The sequence below is a fragment of the Haliotis cracherodii genome, unplaced genomic scaffold (genome assembly GCF_022045235.1).
Source record: "Haliotis cracherodii isolate W230 unplaced genomic scaffold, xgHalCrac1.p SCAF_17, whole genome shotgun sequence".
Classification (NCBI taxonomy): Eukaryota; Metazoa; Mollusca; class Gastropoda; order Lepetellida; family Haliotidae; genus Haliotis; species Haliotis cracherodii.
The window spans coordinates 1,581,822-1,602,571 of NW_027266272.1; the positions used below are offsets into that span (position 1 = coordinate 1,581,822).

Below are 20,750 nucleotides of genomic sequence, written 5' to 3' on the forward strand. Positions count from 1 at the left end.
GTACTATACTACTGTTAATGTTGCCGGAATAAGTTACTGATTTATCAACATCTGAATGTACACACTTTGTGAAATCATCAAACATGTCTTGTACTACACTACTGTTAATGTTGCCGGAATAAGTTACTGATTTATCAACATCTGAATGTACACACTTTGTGAAATCATCAAACATGTCTTGTACTATAGTACTGTTAATGCTGCCGGAATAAGTTACTGATTTATCAACATCTGAATGTACACACTTTGTGAAATCATCAAACATGTCTTGTACTACACTACTGTAAATGTTGCCGGAATAAGTTACTGATTTATCAACATCTGAATGTACACACTTTGTGAAATCATCAAACATGTCTTGTACTATACTACTGTTAATGTTGCCGGAATATGTTACTGATTTATCAACATCTGAATGTACACACTTTGTGAAATCATCAAACATGTCTTGTACTATACTACTGTTAATGTTGCCGGAATATGTTACTGATTTATCAACATCTGAATGTACACACTTTGTGAAATCATCAAACATGTCTTGTACTATACTACTGTTAATGTTGCCGGAATAAGTTACTGATTTATCAACATCTGAATGTACACACTTTGTGAAATCATCAAACATGTCTTGTACTATACTACTGTTAATGTTGCCGGAATAAGTTACTGATTTATCAACATCTGAATGTACACACTTTGTGAAATCATCAAACATGTCTTGTACTATACTACTGTTAATGTTGCCGGAATATGTTACTGATTTATCAACATCTGAATGTACACACTTTGTGAAATCATCAAACATGTCTTGTACTATACTACTGTTAATGTTGCCGGAATAAGTTACTGATTTATCAACATCTGAATGTACACACTTTGTGAAATCATCAAACATGTCTTGTACTATACTACTGTTAATGTTGCCGGAATAAGTTACTGATTTATCAACATCTGAATGTACACACTTTGTGAAATCATCAAACATGTCTTGTACTATACTACTGTTAATGTTGCCGGAATATGTTACTGATTTATCAACATCTGAATGTACACACTTTGTGAAATCATCAAACATGTCTTGTACTACACTACTGTTAATGTTGCCGGAATAAGTTACTGATTTATCAACATCTGAATGTACACACATTGTGAAATCATCAAATATGTCTTGTACTACACTACTGTTAATGTTGCCGGAATAAGTTACTGATTTATCAACATCTGAATGTACACACTTTGTGAAATCATCAAACATGTCTTGTACTATACTACTGTTAATGTTGCCGGAATAAGTTACTGATTTATCAACATCTGAATGTACACACTTTGTGAAATCATCAAACATGTCTTGTACTACACTACTGTTAATGTTGCCGGAATAAGTTACTGATTTATCAACATCTGAATGTACACACTTTGTGAAATCATCAAACATGTCTTGTACTATACTACTGTTAATGTTGCCGGAATAAGTTACTGATTTATCAACATCTGAATGTACACACTTTGTGAAATCATCAAACATGTCTTGTACTATACTACTGTTAATGTTGCCGGAATAAGTTACTGATTTATCAACATCTGAATGTACACACTTTGTGAAATCATCAAACATGTCTTGTACTATACTACTGTTAATGTTGCCGGAATAAGTTACTAATTTATCAACATCTGAATGTACACACTTTGTGAAATCATCAAACATGTCTTGTACTATACTACTGTTAATGTTGCCGGAATAAGTTACTGATTTATCAACATCTGAATGTACACACTTTGTGAAATCATCAAACATGTCTTGTACTATACTACTGTTAATGTTGCCGGAATATGTTACTGATTTATCAACATCTGAATGTACACACTTTGTGAAATCATCAAACATGTCTTGTACTACACTACTGTTAATGTTGCCGGAATAAGTTACTGATTTATCAACATCTGAATGTACACACATTGTGAAATCATCAAACATGTCTTGTACTATACTACTGTTAATGTTGCCGGAATAAGTTACTGATTTATCAACATCTGAATGTACACACTTTGTGAAATCATCAAACATGTCTTGTACTATACTACTATTAATGTTGCCGGAATATGTTACTGATTTATCAACATCTGAATGTACACACTTTGTGAAATCATCAAACATGTCTTGTACTACACTACTGTTAATGTTGCCGGAATAAGTTACTGATTTATCAACATCTGAATGTACACACATTGTGAAATCATCAAACATGTCTTGTACTACACTACTGTTAATGTTGCCGGAATAAGTTACTGATTTATCAACATCTGAATGTACACACTTTGTGAAATCATCAAACATGTCTTGTACTATACTACTGTTAATGTTGCCGGAATAAGTTACTGATTTATCAACATCTGAATGTACACACTTTGTGAAATCATCAAACATGTCTTGTACTACACTACTGTTAATGTTGCCGGAATAAGTTACTGATTTATCAACATCTGAATGTACACACTTTGTGAAATCATCAAACATGTCTTGTACTATACTACTGTTAATGTTGCCGGAATAAGTTACTGATTTATCAACATCTGAATGTACACACTTTGTGAAATCATCAAACATGTCTTGTACTATACTACTGTTAATGTTGCCGGAATAAGTTACTGATTTATCAACATCTGAATGTACACACTTTGTGAAATCATCAAACATGTCTTGTACTATACTACTGTTAATGTTGCCGGAATAAGTTACTGATTTATCAACATCTGAATGTACACACTTTGTGAAATCATCAAACATGTCTTGTACTATACTACTGTTAATGTTGCCGGAATAAGTTACTGATTTATCAACATCTGAATGTACACACATTGTGAAATCATCAAACATGTCTTGTACTATACTACTGTTAATGTTGCCGGAATATGTTACTGATTTATCAACATCTGAATGTACACACTTTGTGAAATCATCAAACATGTCTTGTACTACACTACTGTTAATGTTGCCGGAATAAGTTACTGATTTATCAACATCTGAATGTACACACATTTTGAAATCATCAAACATGTCTTGTACTATACTACTGTTAATGTTGCCGGAATAAGTTACTGATTTATCAACATCTGAATGTACACACTTTGTGAAATCATCAAACATGTCTTGTACTATACTACTATTAATGTTGCCGGAATATGTTACTGATTTATCAACATCTGAATGTACACACTTTGTGAAATCATCAAACATGTCTTGTACTATACTACTGTTAATGTTGCCGGAATAAGTTACTGATTTATCAACATCTGAATGTACACACATTGTGAAATCATCAAACATGTCTTGTACTATACTACTGTTAATGTTGCCGGAATAAGTTACTGATTTATCAACATCTGAATGTACACACATTGTGAAATCATCAAACATGTCTTGTACTATACTACTATTAATGTTGCCGGAATATGTTACTGATTTATCAACATCTGAATGTACACACTTTGTGAAATCATCAAACATGTCTTGTACTATACTACTGTTAATGTTGCCGGAATAAGTTACTGATTTATCAACATCTGAATGTACACACTTTGTGAAATCATCAAACATGTCTTGTACTATACTACTATTAATGTTGCCGGAATATGTTACTGATTTATCAACATCTGAATGTACACACTTTGTGAAATCATCAAACATGTCTTGTACTATACTACTGTTAATGTTGCCGGAATAAGTTACTGATTTATCAACATCTGAATGTACACACTTTGTGAAATCATCAAACATGTCTTGTACTATAGTACTGTTAATGCTGCCGGAATAAGTTACTGATTTATCAACATCTGAATGTACACACTTTGTGAAATCATCAAACATGTCTTGTACTATACTACTGTTAATGTTGCCGGAATAAGTTACTGATTTATCAACATCCCATCTGTATTTACATCTTTCCTCCCCACTACTACCATCTGGCGTTGATCGCTGATATTAATCAATCAGAGAGGAAGATGTGGCATCCAGCGGTAGATGATCTGATTCTGTTCCTGATACAACATTCAAATCTTTCACATGGTCATAGATACATGCTGACACGCAACACGTGTTTGACGTCGAAGACGCCGATCCCACATGTGCTCGATTGGTGAGAGATCAAGGGAGCGAGCCGGCCCGGGGATGACATTGTTTTGTTGAAGAGAATCATGAACAAGTCGAGCAATATGAGGCCGGGCGTTGTCATGTTGAAAGGTAATGCCTGGGCCATGACGACACAAAAACGGTAGAACAACAGGGCCAATGATCTCGTCGCGGTAGCGCTGTCCATTGAGATTTCCCTCTACCAGTATCAAACGGGTCCTCTGTAATCCCACCCCATACCATAACGCTGCCGCCCCCGAACCGATCTTCTTCCATGACACAATGATTGGCGTAACGTTCACCTCGCCGTCGGTACACTGAGTCTCGAATCCGTCCATCGCTGTGGCTGAGGTTAGAACGAGACTCGTAAGTAAATAGAACTTTGCCCCACTGCATGACCGTCCAGCGTAGACGCTGTCTGCTACACTGTAGACGATGGTTTCCTGTCAAAATGGGACGTCCGGCGGGTCTTCTGGCGGCAATCACTGCACATCTGAGGCGACGACGTACGGTTTGTGAAGATATTCGTCGAAGGCCAGGGATGCTTCTTGCAGTCACTGTTGCTGGCTGAAATCGATTTCGTAGGTGTGTTGTTCGAATCCAGTTGTCTTGTCGATTATTGGTTACACGTGGCCTGCCACTCCGAGGATGGTCTCTGACTGCATTCGTCTGTTGCCAACGTTGCCATTTACACCAAATGGTGTTTCTGTGGACATTAAATTGTCTTGCAACATCACGTTGACTAGATCCTGCTTTAAGCATACCAATGACACGCAGACGCTCATTTTCGGACAGGCTTGGCATTTCGTTATGTTGAATAATTTCGTATTTTTGTTGTTTTTCTGAGTGGGTGTTGTCAGCACGATGCTAAACAATGCATATGGAATCCCGTTAACGCACATGTTTTTATACCCATTCTTGGGCAGTGAAATGCATGGGGCTTGCATTAAAGTCAACTTGGAATGCATGCTTTTCTGTAGCAGTTGCATTTTTTGTGACTTGATTCCATACATGCACTACAATATTGAAAACCAAACTTTACTTGTTTGAAAAATACACTAAAATATTGGTGTCACAGGAACTTTTGTTGTTGAGTATATATACTGAGTCTGTTTTTAAGAAAGCTGTTTTCCCCTCGTCCGGAGCTCTCTTTCAGATGTGGCCATAACTTTTTCCTCCTTTCCCTAGTTTTATTAGAAAAATCTTCTGAAACTCGGAAGATGGAACAGCGCTTGAGTTTATCCCTTGCTTGAGAAAACACACTGACCTTGTCATCTCTTGCAACAAATTCAATGATGATTGGAGGTGCATCTCCATGGTTACGTTTTGTTCCAAGCCTGTGAGTTGTGTCCAACTGAATGATATTGTAGTGTTCCATAACAAGTTCTTCCTTCAAAAACCTTCTCACCTTCACCTTTGTTTCGCTCATTTTTCTTTCTCTTCCATGTCCATTCTGAATAGGATCAAGTTATTTCGTCTTGAATAATTCTCACTTCTAACAAGTTTATCTCCAAGAGCACTAATAGCGTTAGCCTGAGTTGTGACAAGAATCTTCAGGTCGCTGTTCTCTTTGTGTATGCTCTCTACCTTCCTGTTTATACTGGCGTTGTTTGGCCTACTGTGGTCTTTAATGTAGTCAATGTTTCACTCATTGTCAATATATTAGAGCTCACTAACTCTAGTTGACTGGACAGTGCTTTTATAGGTAAATTTTTATGTCTGGTAGCGATTGGTCTACTGGGTCCCTAGTTTTCCCTCGTGTATCAGGTCCGGGGTTGAGTTCCACGTCGCCTGACACACACAGTCTCCATACCGGATCAAACGTCAACAGCATGCCGTCATGTCCATCTCTCGTGGTCCACGATACGCACGTGCGCACTCCCGGGCTGCCTATCTTGTAGAGTAAATTATTTGTTGGCGTAATTTATTAAAGTAATTTAGAAAGAGTTTATAGACTGCAATAGTGTTAGTCACGCTGTGACTTACCACTAGTATCAAAGTCAGAATAGTAAATATTGCATACAGCCTGCAGCCGACTGCAATACCCGGCATCCATTTTGTTTCACCAGTGTTCTCTTTCACAGCTTCGATCTGTTGACAGCTCCTGGGCATGCGGAAACATCCAATTCTGTACCTCCATGTTCTCAAATCCATTCCCATACTTCCGGATAGCGTTTTTTTTCCCTTAATGTCGGCACTACACTGTTAATATTGAGGGACAAATCAACAATTTTGCGCCTCCGACAAAAACACTGTCCACCTGGTCAAGGGCGGGTAACTCTCTCTACATGTAATATATCACCGTGATCTGTTTACTGGTTGTAGACACCTGACCGGCCATTCCTTCTATATTTCCATATATTCTGAACTTCTGTGTTACTTTTGAGTCATTTACACATTGCACTGTACTTGTTCACATCGTAGGCTAAGTGAGGTGAGGTGAAATGGGGTTGAACGTCGCGTCCAAGATTATTTCACTTATATAGCGACCGCGTGTGTGTGTGTGTGTGTGTGTGTGAGTGTGTGTGGCTGCTTATACTAGTCCGGACTGATGCCGATTTAAAGTGCTAGCTTACTGAGATACCATGCCGCAGTTTAACATGAATACCCCACTCAGACACAGTATACTGACTCCAAGCCTAGCAGTCTTTGTTTTAGCGCCTTACTACCAAACCCCAGACAGGGTAACAACAAGTACCATTTTTTAACGTCTTTTGGTATGACGCGGACGGGGATCGAATCGCGGGCTATCCGCTCTACCACTAGACCACGGAGGCGGTCGTAGGCTTTAAGGAAGAAGAGGACGCTACTGAAAGTGTACAATTAACTAACGAGGTACATGCTATTATCAGATAAGCGATGTCGGGTTCTGTATTTCAGTATCTAAATGCCACGTGTCGTGTGGCGCATCGTACGTGGGTACAAAGTGTATCGCCACAAAGTGTGCACAGCAGCAAATAAGGTGTACATGTATTGATGAGTTGATTATCATTCGACTCCAATCAAATTTCTTAATTTATTTCCCCTGCTGTTGTATAAGACGGTTTTTTTAACTCTTGACCGTAGTTGTAGTAGTGTTGATAGTAGCAGTGGTAGTAGTAATGATGGGGGTAGTAGTAGTAGTAGTAGTAGTAGTAGTAGTAGTAGTAGTAGTAGTAGTAGTATAGGAGTAGTAGTATAGGAGTAGTAGCACTAGTGGCTCCGGCAATAGTAGCAGTAGTAGTAGTAGCAGCAGTAGTAGTAGTAGTAGTGGTGGTGGTGGTGGCAGTAGTAATAGTAGTAGTACTAGTAGTAGTAGTAGTAGTAGTAGTAGTGGTAGTAGTAGTGGTAGTTGTTGTTGTTGTTGTCATGCTCATATAGATGAATATGTCTGCGAAGTCACGAGAAAACAATTAACAGAACAAATAACATGATTTTATTTCTGTCATCAAAAGGTTGTTCCTGTAAACAGCATCAATACTACTTCCGGACATTTAGGTGTCATCATAGATTCCTAACAACATCAGACACACTAGGCGGTGTCAAGACAGAGTAAAATATTTCTTGTGACATTGGATCAGTAGCTTTAACATCATTCACATTTCTCTTCTTGCACCGATGTATCGAGAGTGAGCGTATGCATATTGACATACTTACAATATAATAGACCTTCCAAACTATTTTAACAAACATCAAACTATAAGGCATCAGTTAGTGTCCAACTATGTGCGCTAATGTGTGGAAATAAAAAACAGAAAGAATAAATTTGAATAACAAAATTCACCATATCTATAATATGAACACAGTCATATGAAAAAGAACAAAATATTATTATCAAATAAAAGATTGTAACACGAATTTCTGCTACATTGTTGCTGACAACAAAAACTTGTTAAATGGGATTCGAAGCCCTGAAATCTCCTGGATTATTCACAGCGTATGAAGACTTTTCTTGATAAGAATTTTCTTTTCAATCCAAAATGTGACCAACGTCCATTCGTCTTGTGGAAATGGCTATCAAGTTAATTATGTTTTAATAGTAAACGATATTTATCAGAACAACTTGGATTTATTTGATTGTATACACATTGCTCACCATCGAATTATTATTCGCATCTCAAAAATGTTATATTTACTTCAAGTTATCTCGATACTGACATGTTTGCGTGATGTTTGATCAGCTCACTTTACGAGGTGGTTATTTTGGCGACAAATCAAAATTAATAAAAGAAATATGAATATTGTGCATTCTACATATCCTTTTTAGAAAGGAGTGTTGGTATATATCTTTAATTATAGCTGCATTGTAAACAAGGAAAATTCGCCAAAAGACTCTGTCCATTACATTGTATCAAACAAGGATACCATGATGTATATATATGTGTCTAATGTACGTGTCCTCAACCAAAGAAAGTACACATTTGAGCATTCTCATATAAAATGTATATGATGTCAATGTATGTTGTAAAATGGTTCAATTTGCCTTTATACAAATAAAATGTCCCGATAACCATTGGTTTTGAATTTAATGTACATCAGACAAGTAGCACTATTTACAGCAAACGGTTCAGCACTATATACTGGACAACTACAACAACATTCTCTCCACGAGAGTCAGTGGAGGAATTGTATCGAACAACCCCGATGAGTGACTTGAGATCCCAGATACTCCACACTCCATTGAGGAATCTGAAATATGTATCAGTCTATTAGTGATGGCGTAAATACAACATGTGCACCCAGGCTGGAATTGATAACAAACAAGTAATTTGTTCATGAGAGCTGCTAACATGTTCCCCTCCTTACTGCTCACCTATTCCCCACCTCTCCTCCCACCTATGCCCCACACCCTATGCCCCACACCCTATGCCCCCCACACCCCTCCCACACATGCCCCACACACCCCTCCAACACATGCCCCACACACCCCTCCCACACATGCCCCACACAACCCTCCCACACATGCCCCACACACCCCTCCAACACATGCCCCACACACCCCTCCAACACATGCCCCACACACCCCTCCAACACATGCCCCACACACCCCTCCAACACATGCCCCACACACCCCTCCAACACATGCCCCACACACCCCTCCAACACATGCCCCACACATCCCTCCAACACATACCCCACACACCCCTCCAACACATGCCCCACACACCCCTCACACACATGCCCCACACACCCCTCCAACACATGCCCCACACTCTATGCCCCACACCCTATGCCCCACACCCTATGCCCCACACCTTATGCCCCACACCCTATGCCCCACACCCTATGCCCCACACCCTATGCCCCACACCCTATGCCCCACACACCCCTCCCACACATGCCCCACACACCCCTCCAACACATGCCCCACACACCCCTCCCACACATGCCCCACACAACCCTCCCACACATGCCCCACACACCCCTCCAACACATGCCCCACACACCCCTCCAACACATGCCCCACACACCCCTCCAACACATGCCCCACACACCCCTCCAACACATGCCCCACACACCCCTCTCACACATGCCCCACACACCCCTCCAACACATGCCCCACACACCCCTCCAACACATGCCCCACACATCCCTCCAACACATGCCCCACACACCCCTCTCACACATGCCCCACACACCCCTCCAACACATGCCCCACACACCCCTCTCACACATGCCCCACACACCCCTCCCACACATGCCCCACACACCCCTCCAACACATGCCCCACACACCCCTCCAACACATGCCCCACACACCCCTCCAACACATGCCCCACACACCCCTCCAACACATGCCCCACACACCCCTCCAACTCATGCCCCACACACCCCTCCAACACATGCCCCACACACCCCTCCAACACATGCCCCACAAACCCCTCCAACAAATGCCCCACACATCCCTCCAACACATGCCCCACACACCCCTCCAACTCATGCCCCACACACCCCTCCAACACATGCCCCACACACCCCTCCAACACATGCCCCACACACCCCTCCAACTCATGCCCCACACACCCCTCTCACACATGCCCCACACATCCCTCCAACACATGCCCCACACACCCTTCTCACACATGCCCCACACACCCCTCCAACACATGCCCCACACACCCCTCCAACACATGCCCCACACACCCCTCTCACACATGCCCCACACACCCCTCCAACACATGCCCCACACACCCCTCCAACACATGCCCCACACACCCCTCCAACACATGCCCCACACATCCCTCCAACACATGCCCCACACACCCCTCCAACACATGCCCCACACACCCCTCCAACACATGCCCCACACATCCCTCCAACACATGCCCCACACACCCCTCCAACTCATGCCCCACACACCCCTTTCACACATGCCCCACACACCCCTCCAACACATGCCCCACACACCCCTCTCACACATGCCCCACACACCCCTCCAACGCATGCCCCACACCCCTCCAACACATGCCCCACACACCCCTCTCACACATGCCCCACACACCCCTCTCACACATGCCCCACACACCCCTCTCACACATGCCCCACACACCCCTCCAACACATGCCCCACACACCCCTCCAACACAAGCCCCACACACCCCTCCCACACATGCCCCACACCCTATGCCCCACACAACTCTCCCACACATGCCCCACACACCCCTCCAACACATGCCCCACACACCCCTCCAACACATGCCCCACACATCCCTCCAACACAAGCCCCACACACCCCTCCCACACATGCCCCACACCCTATGCCCCACACAACTCTCCCACACATGCCCCACACATCCCTCCAACACATGCCCCACACACCCCTCCAACACATGCCACACACACCCCTCACATACATGCTCCACACCCCTCCAACATGCCCCACACACCCCTCCAACACATGCCCCATACACCCCTCCAAAACATGCCCCACACACCCCTCCAACACATGCCCCACATCCCTCCAACACATGCCCCACACAATATGCCCCACACACCCCTCCCACACATGCCCCACAAACCCCTCCCACACATGCCCCACACACCACTCCCACACATGCTCCACACACCTCCCAAACATGCCCCACACACCCCTCACACACATGCCACACGCACCCCTCGCACACATGCCCCACACCCTATGCCCCACACAACTCTCCCACACATGCCCCACACATCCCTCCAACACATGCCCCACACACCCCTCCAACACATGCCACACACACCCCTCACACACATGCTCCACACCCCTCCAACATGCCCCACACACCCCTCCAACACATGCCCCACATCCCTCCAACACATGCCCCACACACCCCTCCAACACATGCCCCACATCCCTCCAACGCATGCCCCACACACCCCTCCCACACATGCCCCACACACCCCTCCAACACATGCCCCACACATCCCTCCAACACATGCCCCACACACCCCTCCCACACATGCCACACACACCCCTCCAACACATGCCCCACACACCCCTCACACACATGCCCCACACACCCTCACACACATGCCCCACACACCCCTCCAACTCATGCCCCACACACCCCTTTCACACATGCCCCACACACCCCTCCAACACATGCCCCACACACCCCTCTCACACATGCCCCACACACCCCTCCAACACATGCCCCACACCCCTCCAACACATGCCCCACACACCCCTCTCACACATGCCCCACACACCCCTCTCACACATGCCCCACACACCCCTCTCACACATGCCCCACACACCCCTCCAACACATGCCCCACACACCCCTCCAACACAAGCCCCACACACCCCTCCCACACATGCCCCACACCCTATGCCCCACACAACTCTCCCACACATGCCCCACACATCCCTCCAACACATGCCCCACACACCCCTCCAACACATGCCCCACACATCCCTCCAATACAAGCCCCACACACCCCTCCCACACATGCCCCACACCCTATGCCCCACACAACTCTCCCACACATGCCCCACACATCCCTCCAACACATGCCCCACACACCCCTCCAACACATGCCACACACACCCCTCACATACATGCTCCACACCCCTCCAACATGCCCCACACACCCCTCCAACACATGCCCCATACACCCCTCCAAAACATGCCCCACACACCCCTCCAACACATGCCCCACATCCCTCCAACACATGCCCCACACCATATGCCCCACACACCCCTCCCACACATGCCCCACAAACCCCTCCCACACATGCCCCACACACCACTCCCACACATGCTCCACACACCTCCCAAACATGCCCCACACACCCCTCACACACATGCCACACGCACCCCTCGCACACATGCCCCACACCCTATGCCCCACACAACTCTCCCACACATGCCCCACACATCCCTCCAACACATGCCCCACACACCCCTCCAACACATGCCACACACACCCCTCACACACATGCTCCACACCCCTCCAACATGCCCCACACACCCCTCCAACACATGCCCCACATCCCTCCAACACATGCCCCACACACCCCTCCAACACATGCCCCACATCCCTCCAACGCATGCCCCACACACCCCTCCAACACATGCCCCACACACTCACACACATGCCCCACACACCCCTCCCACACATGCCCCACACACCCCTCCAACACATGCCCCACACACCCCTCCAACACATGCCCCACACACCCCTCCCACACATGCCCCACACACCCCTCCAACACATGCCCCACACATCCCTCCAACACATGCCCCACACACCCCTCCCACACATGCCACACACACCCCTCCAACACATGCCCCACACACCCCTCTCACACATGCCCCACACACCCCTCCAACACATGCCCCACACACCCCTCCAACACATGCCCCACACACCCCTCCCACACATGCCCCACACACCCCTCCAACACATGCCCCACACACCCTCCAACCCTTGCCCCACCTCTCCATCCACCTATGCCCCACACACCCTTGCAACCTATACCCCACCTCTCTACTCACTTCCTAAGGTCCCACTTTGTTGTCCTTCTTGTTGATCTCAAAGAGGATCACAGCCGAGAAAAACGTCAGAAGGAACTAGAACGAGATTCAAGGAAACAACATTAGAAGTGTATGACATGCAACGCCCTTTCATTTAAGAGATTTAGCTTTGTGAGTTTCTGATAACATGGATTTACATAGCTGCTTGTCCTAAGAGGCAACTAACGGGATCGGGTGGTCAGACAAGTTTACTTGGTTAAAACATGTCATCGTATCCCAATTGCGTGGATCGATGCTCATGTGGCCAATCACTGGATTACCTGTTCCAGACACGATTATTTACAGACCGCCGTGATAAAGATGGAATATTGCTAGGTGCGGCGTTAAACAAAAAATAAACAAACAAACAAACAGCATAGCTTAGACGTTCATTCATGAACAATACTCGACTAGGTGTTGACTCCGGTATTATATTACATCAACTCTAAAAAAAGGCACACGACAAAGTTGTTGACTGCTTTGTTGGTTTGTTGTTTAAAGACGATGGGATGTAGATAATCGAGTCCAGGCTAGATAATCCAGTGATTGACATCGCGACCATCCATCAATCAAGTCAACGAGCCTGACAACCCGATCCCGTCAGTTGCCTCTTAATACAAGCATAGTCGCCTCTTATGACATGCATAGTCACCTCTTACGACAAGCATAGTCGCCTCTTACGACAAGCATAGTCGCCTCTTACGACTTGCATAGGCGCCTCTTACGACATGCATAGAAGCCTTTTACGACATACATAGTCACCTCTTACGACATGCATAGGCGCCTCTTACGACATGCATAGGCGCCTCTTACTACAAGCATAGTCGCCTCTTACGACATGAGTAGTTGCCTCTTACGACATGCATAGTCGCATCTTACGACAAGCATACTCGCTTCTTACGACATGCATAGTCGCCTCTTACGACATGCATAGTCGCCTCTTACGACATGCATAGTCGCCTCTTACGACATGCATAGGCGCCTCTTACGACAAGCATAGTCGCCTCTTACGACAAGCATAGGCGCCTCTTACGACATGCATAGTCGCCTCTTACGACATGCATAGTCGCCTCTTACGCCAAGCATAGTCGCCTCTTACGACATGCATAGCCGCCTCTTACGGCATGTATAGGCGCCTCTTACTACAAGCATAGTCGCCTCTTACGAAATGAGTAGTTGCCTCTTACGACATGCATAGTCGCCTCTTACGACAAACATACTCGCCTCTTACGACATGCATAGGCGCCTCTTATGACATGCATAGTCGCCTCTTAATACAAGCATAGGCGCCTCTAATGACATGCATAGTCGCCTCTTACGACATGCATAGGCGCCTCTTACGACATGCATAGTCGCCTCTTACGACAAGCATAGTCGCCTCTTACGACATGCATAGTCACCTCTTACGACATGCATAGAAGCCTTTTACGACATGCATAGTCACCTCTTACGACATACATAGTCACCTCTTACGACATACATAGTCACCTCTTACGACATGCATAGGCGCCTCTTACGACATGCATAGTCGCCTCTTACGGCAAGCATAGGCGCCTCTTACGACAAGCATAGGCGCCTCTTACGGCAAGCATAGGCGCCTCTTATGACATGCATAGGCGCCTCTTACGGCATGCATAGAAGCCTTTTACGACATGCATAGTCACCTCTTACGACATACATAGTCACCTCTTACGACATACATAGTCACCTCTTACGACAAGCATAGGCGCCTCTTACGACATGCATAGTCGCCTCTTACGACAAGCATAGGCGCCTCTTACGACAAGCATAGGCGCCTCTTACGGCAAGCATAGGCGCCTCTTATGACATGCATAGGCGCCTCTTACGGCAAGCATAGGCGCCTCTTACGACATACATAGTCGCCTCTTACGGCAAGCATAGGCGCCTCTTACGACAAGCATAGGCGCCTCTTACGGCAAGCATAGGCGCCTCTTACGACATGCATAGGCGCCTCTTACGGCAAGCATAGTCACCTCTTACGACATGCATAGAAGCCTTTTACGACATGCATAGTCACCTCTTACGACATACATAGTCACCTCTTACGACATACATAGTCACCTCTTACGACAAGCATAGGCGCCTCTTACGACATGCATAGTCGCCTCTTACGGCAAGCATAGGCGCCTCTTACGACATGCATAGGCGCCTCTTACGGCAAGCATAGGCGCCTCTTACGACATGCATAGGCGCCTCTTACGGCAAGCATAGGCGCCTCTTATGACATGCATAGGCGCCTCTTACGGCAAGCATAGGCGCCTCTTACGACATGCATAGTCGCCTCTTACGGCAAGCATAGGCGCCTCTTACGACAAGCATAGGCGCCTCTTACGGCAAGCATAGGCGCCTCTTACGGCAAGCATAGTCGCCTCTTACGAAATGAGTAGTTGCCTCTTACGACAAGCATAGTCGCCTCTTACGACATGCATAGTCACCTCTTACGACATGCATTGTCGCCTCTTACGACATGCATAGTCGCGTCTTACGACATGAGTAGTTGCCTCTTACGACATGCATAGTCGCCTCTTACGACAAGCATACTCGCCTCTTACGACATGCATAGGCGCCTCTTACGACATGCATAGGCGCCTCTTACGACATGCATAGTCGCCTCTTACGACAAGCATAGTCGCCTCTTATGACATGCATAGGCGCCTCTTACGGCAAGCATAGGCGCCTCTTACGACATGCATAGTCGCCTCTTACGGCAAGCATAGGCGCCTCTTACGACAAGCATAGGCGCCTCTTACGGCAAGCATAGGCGCCTCTTACGACATGCATAGGCGCCTCTTACGGCAAGCATAGGCGCCTCTTACGGCAAGCAGGGGTTGCTGAAGATCAACTATATCCCGGACTTTCGAGGGTCATGTTGAAGTTACTACTTCCATGTGTCGTCAAGTAAAGTCTATCTAATCTGGATTTGATTTTGATCTAGATAATAGGCATGTACTTTATAGTGTCATGTCCGTCACAAAGGAAAGCCAAATTTCTGTTGCAGTTATCTTATGGAACCAAACCCTTATTTGTTCTTTGGGTTTGGGAAGCTCTCTCCTTCATTGATGAGGGTGATGTCAGAGATTTAACGAGCGCTTCCGGAGGCCCCGATGTCGCACTCGACATGAAGTGAAACAAGCAAGTTAAAGTATGATATGTGGGTCACATTCATTGGCATTGTTATGACATGAACACGTGGACTATGCCCTGGCGTCGAGGAGTCGACGATGTCTTTCATCAGTGTTCCAGAATCAAGGCCACGTGTTCACATGGTTCACATGTTGTGAGAACTTGTCACAGACTGTTGGTGTGTCTGATCCTATCATTAGTAACGACATGCCCTCCATCAAGTTCGGCATACCTGACAAGTTGTTACTCACCAAACCACCAACATCAGCACAGGCGAAGATGATGAAGGTGTCGCCTTTAAAGATGAAGTCCAGGAGAGTGTCAAAGCATCCCTAGGGAGACAGGAAACACAGTAAGACGCAGTGACAACACTTAACATGGGGTTGCTCCGAAGTTGTTTAATCACGTGCATCAGCGGGGCTTTCAAAAGTAATAATGGCAGACATGTGGAGAACATTTATCCGTAACAAAATGAGCTTTCCCACGTTTCGGAAATGGTTATGTCGCATTTTTATGAAAGCATCCTTCAGAAAAGACGGATGTGTCAAAATTTCTTTCACTAATGAGAATGCTATTTGATGAATCGCATTACTTAACCAGCTTCCTATTCAAAGAGTTACCACTGTCATTTTCTTCGTGGGGACACGGGTGGCCCAGTCGTCTAAGGCGCCACAATTCGCTGTGTAGAGTTGCGTCCCTTGGGCATGTCAGAAACCTATGCTTGTGGGTTCGAATCCCGGTTCGCCCCGATTATGTTTCTAGGTTTGTCAGCACCATACCCGTGCTCGTGGGTTTCACCGAAGTGGTAAACAACTGAGACCTGCATCACTTCGGGCTTTGCTCCCACATTAAGCAGACACGCCGCGATATAACTGGAATACTGTTCAAATCAGCGTTAACCCCAACTCACTCACTCACTCATTGTACTTCGTAGAATGAGATTTTATTCAATGCACCCGATAGGAACTCCTCCTCTGCCATCAGGTGTTTCCCCAACGAGACAGACACACACAGTGTATCAGTACCCCTACACACATCATCCACGACACAGACACACATAGTGTATCAGTACGCCCTACATACATCATCCACGACACAGACACACATAGTGTATCAGTACGCCCTACATACATCATCCACGACACAGACACACATAGTGTATCAGTACGCCCTACATACATCATCCACGACACAGACACACATAGTGTATCAGTACGCCCTACATACATCATCCACGACACAGACACACATAGTGTATCAGTACGCCCTACATACATCATCCACGACACAGACACACATAGTGTATCAGTACGCCCTACATACATCATCCACGACACAGTCACACATAGTGTATCAGTACACCCTACACACATCATCCACGACACAGTGAGTGAGTGAGTGAGTTGGGTTTAACGCCGCTTTTAACATTATTCCAGTTATATCACGGCGTGTCAGCTTAATGTGGGAGGAAAGCCTGAAGTGATGCAGGTCTCAGACGTTTACCACTTCAGTGAAACCCACGAGCACGGGTATGGTGCTGACAAACCTAGAAACATAATCGGGACGAACCGGGATTCGAACCCACAATCATAGGTTTCTGGCGTGCCCAAGGGACGCAACTCTGCACAGCGAATCGCGGCGCCTTAGACGACTGGGCCACCCGTGCCCCCCCCCCACGACACAGACACACATAGTGTATCAGTACGCCCTACATACATCATCCACGACACAGACACACATAGTGTATCAGTACACCCTACACACATCATCCACGACACAGACACACAAAGTGTATCAGTACCCTTACACACATCATCCACGACACAGACACACAAAGTGTATCAGTACGCCCTACATACATCATCCACCGACACAGACACACATAGTGTATCAGTACGCCCTACATACATCATCCACGACACAGACACACATAGTGTATCAGTACGCCCTACATACATCATCCACGACACAGACACACACAATGTATCAGTACGCCCTACAGACATCATCCACGATACAGACACACATAGTGTATCAGTACCCCATACATACATCATCCACGACACAGACACACATAGTGTATCCGTACGCCCTACATACATCATCCACGATACAGACACACATAGTGTCTCAGTACACCCTACATACATCATCCACGACACAGACACACATAGTGTATCAGTACGCCCTACATACATCATCCACGACACAGACACACATAGTGTATCAGTTCACACTACACACATCATCCACGACACAGACACACATAGTGTATCAGTACACCCTACATACATCATCCACGACACAGACACACATAGTGTATCAGTACGCCCTACACTCATCATCCACGACACAGACACACATAATGTATCAGTACACACATCATCCACGACACAGACACACATAGTGTATCAGTACACACATCATCCACGACACAGACACAAATAGTGTATCCATACAACCTACACACATCATCCACGACACAGACACACATAGTGTATCAGTACCCTTACACACATCATCCACGACACAGACACACATAATGTATCAGTACGCCCAACACATCATCCACGACACAGACACACATAGTGTATCAGTACACCCTACATACATCATCCACGACACACACACACATAGTGTATCAGTACACCCTACATACATCATCCACGACACACACACACATAGTGTATCAGTTCACACTACACACATCATCCACGACACAGACACACATAGTCTATCAGTACACCCTACACACATCATCCACGACACAGACACACATAGTGTATCAGTACACCCTACATACATCATCCACGACACAGACACACATAGTGTATCAGTACGCCCTACATACATCATCCACGACACAGACACACATAGTGTATCAGTACGCCCTACACACATCATCCACGACACAGTCACACATAGTGTATCAGTACACCCTACACACATCATCCAAGACACAGACACACATAGTGTATCAGTACGCCCTACATACATCATCCACGACACAGACACACATAGTGTATCAGTACGCCCTACACACATCATCCACGACACAGTCACACATAGTGTATCAGTACGCCCTACATACATCATCCACGATACAGACACACATAGTGTATCAGTACACCCTACACACATCATCCACGACACAGACACACATAGTGTATCAGTACGCCCTACACACATCATCCACGACACAGACAGACATAGTGTATCAGTACACCCTACATACATCATCCACGACACAGGCACACATAGTGTATCAGTACGCCCTACATACATCATCCACGACACAGACACACATAGTGTATCAGTACGCCCTACATACATCATCCACGACACAGACACACATAGTGTATCCCTACATACATCATCCACGACACAGACACACATAGTGTATCAGTACGCCCTACACACATCATCCAAGACACAGACACACATAGTGTATCCCTACATACATAATCCACGACACAGACACACATAGTGCATCAGTACGCCCTACATACATCATCCACGACACAGACACACATAGTGTATCAGTACGCTCTTCACACACACACACACACACACACACACACACACACACACACACACACACACACACACACACACACACAGAGATCGATTACCTTGTTAAAGTTGCTGTTAAAAGTGGTAGGAACTTTGGCACAGGTATCTCCTGTATTTGGGCCTGTGAACTCCCCTGTCTTACAGCAGGCAATAGGTGCCGAGTATGCGTATGAAGTTCCTGTTCCATACTTTGCTTGCCACTTCGTCGCCTCCTCAAAGTCTTTGTTGTTGTCAATGCCACAACACTCCAGCTGAAATCACGATCTGAGGAATCAACATAGCATCCCGAACTATAGCACACTTTACATAAATGTTAGAATGCCTATTTACTTCTTGTGATCACGTGTTCTAGTACTTTTATTCATTTAATGGCTTTAACAATGCATTCTGTATTACGAATAAACGGCCGGAGGAACAACAGCTGGCCGAAGGACATGGGGATGTAGAACGTCGATGTGCCCCCGCTGGTTCCTGTAGACCCCGCCACTTGAAACAGAATCACGAAATATTGCGATGATTAATGGACGAAGATAACAGCACGTGTGTTAATATGCAAAGTGCGCTTTTCAAGAAATAACAATTTTCTTAGCGATAAACATCATCGCTGAGATTTGATCACGTGGTTACAATCAGACTGATGGGTAAGGTGACTATATTTAGCACACATGTGCAGCGCACGTACATCACCAGCACGATCTGAAAAAAATACTGCACATGTAGTGTTTAAAGTGCTATTGACCAAGGTCACTGCAAAAAATAACCGCTCAAAGTCACCTGATTTTCAATTCCTAACCCATTGTAACCACGTGATCAAATATAAATAATGAGGTTTATCGCAAAAACAATTGACATTTCTTGAAAAGCGCGCTTTGAAATATTGGTCATTACTGTAAGTAATATGTATATCGGCGGGGTATCAATGCAACCCG

At 45.6% G+C, this 20,750-nt stretch overlaps 1 protein-coding gene across 1 annotated transcript in view; it reads right to left on the minus strand.

Moving 5' to 3' along the window:
* Positions 1–7,518: 7,518 nt before the first annotated feature.
* LOC139464816 (tetraspanin-18B-like) overlaps positions 7,519–20,750 on the minus strand; it is a 31,058-nt gene continuing 17,826 nt past the window's right edge. The window contains exons 6-9 of the mRNA XM_071246333.1: positions 19,881–20,072; positions 16,500–16,580; positions 13,087–13,161; positions 7,519–8,794 (exon numbers count right to left, since the gene is read on the minus strand). Of these exons, the coding sequence (XP_071102434.1) occupies positions 13,090–13,161; positions 16,500–16,580; positions 19,881–20,072 (345 nt within the window). The 3' untranslated portion in view covers positions 7,519–8,794; positions 13,087–13,089. The remainder of the gene's footprint in view (positions 8,795–13,086; positions 13,162–16,499; positions 16,581–19,880; positions 20,073–20,750) is intronic.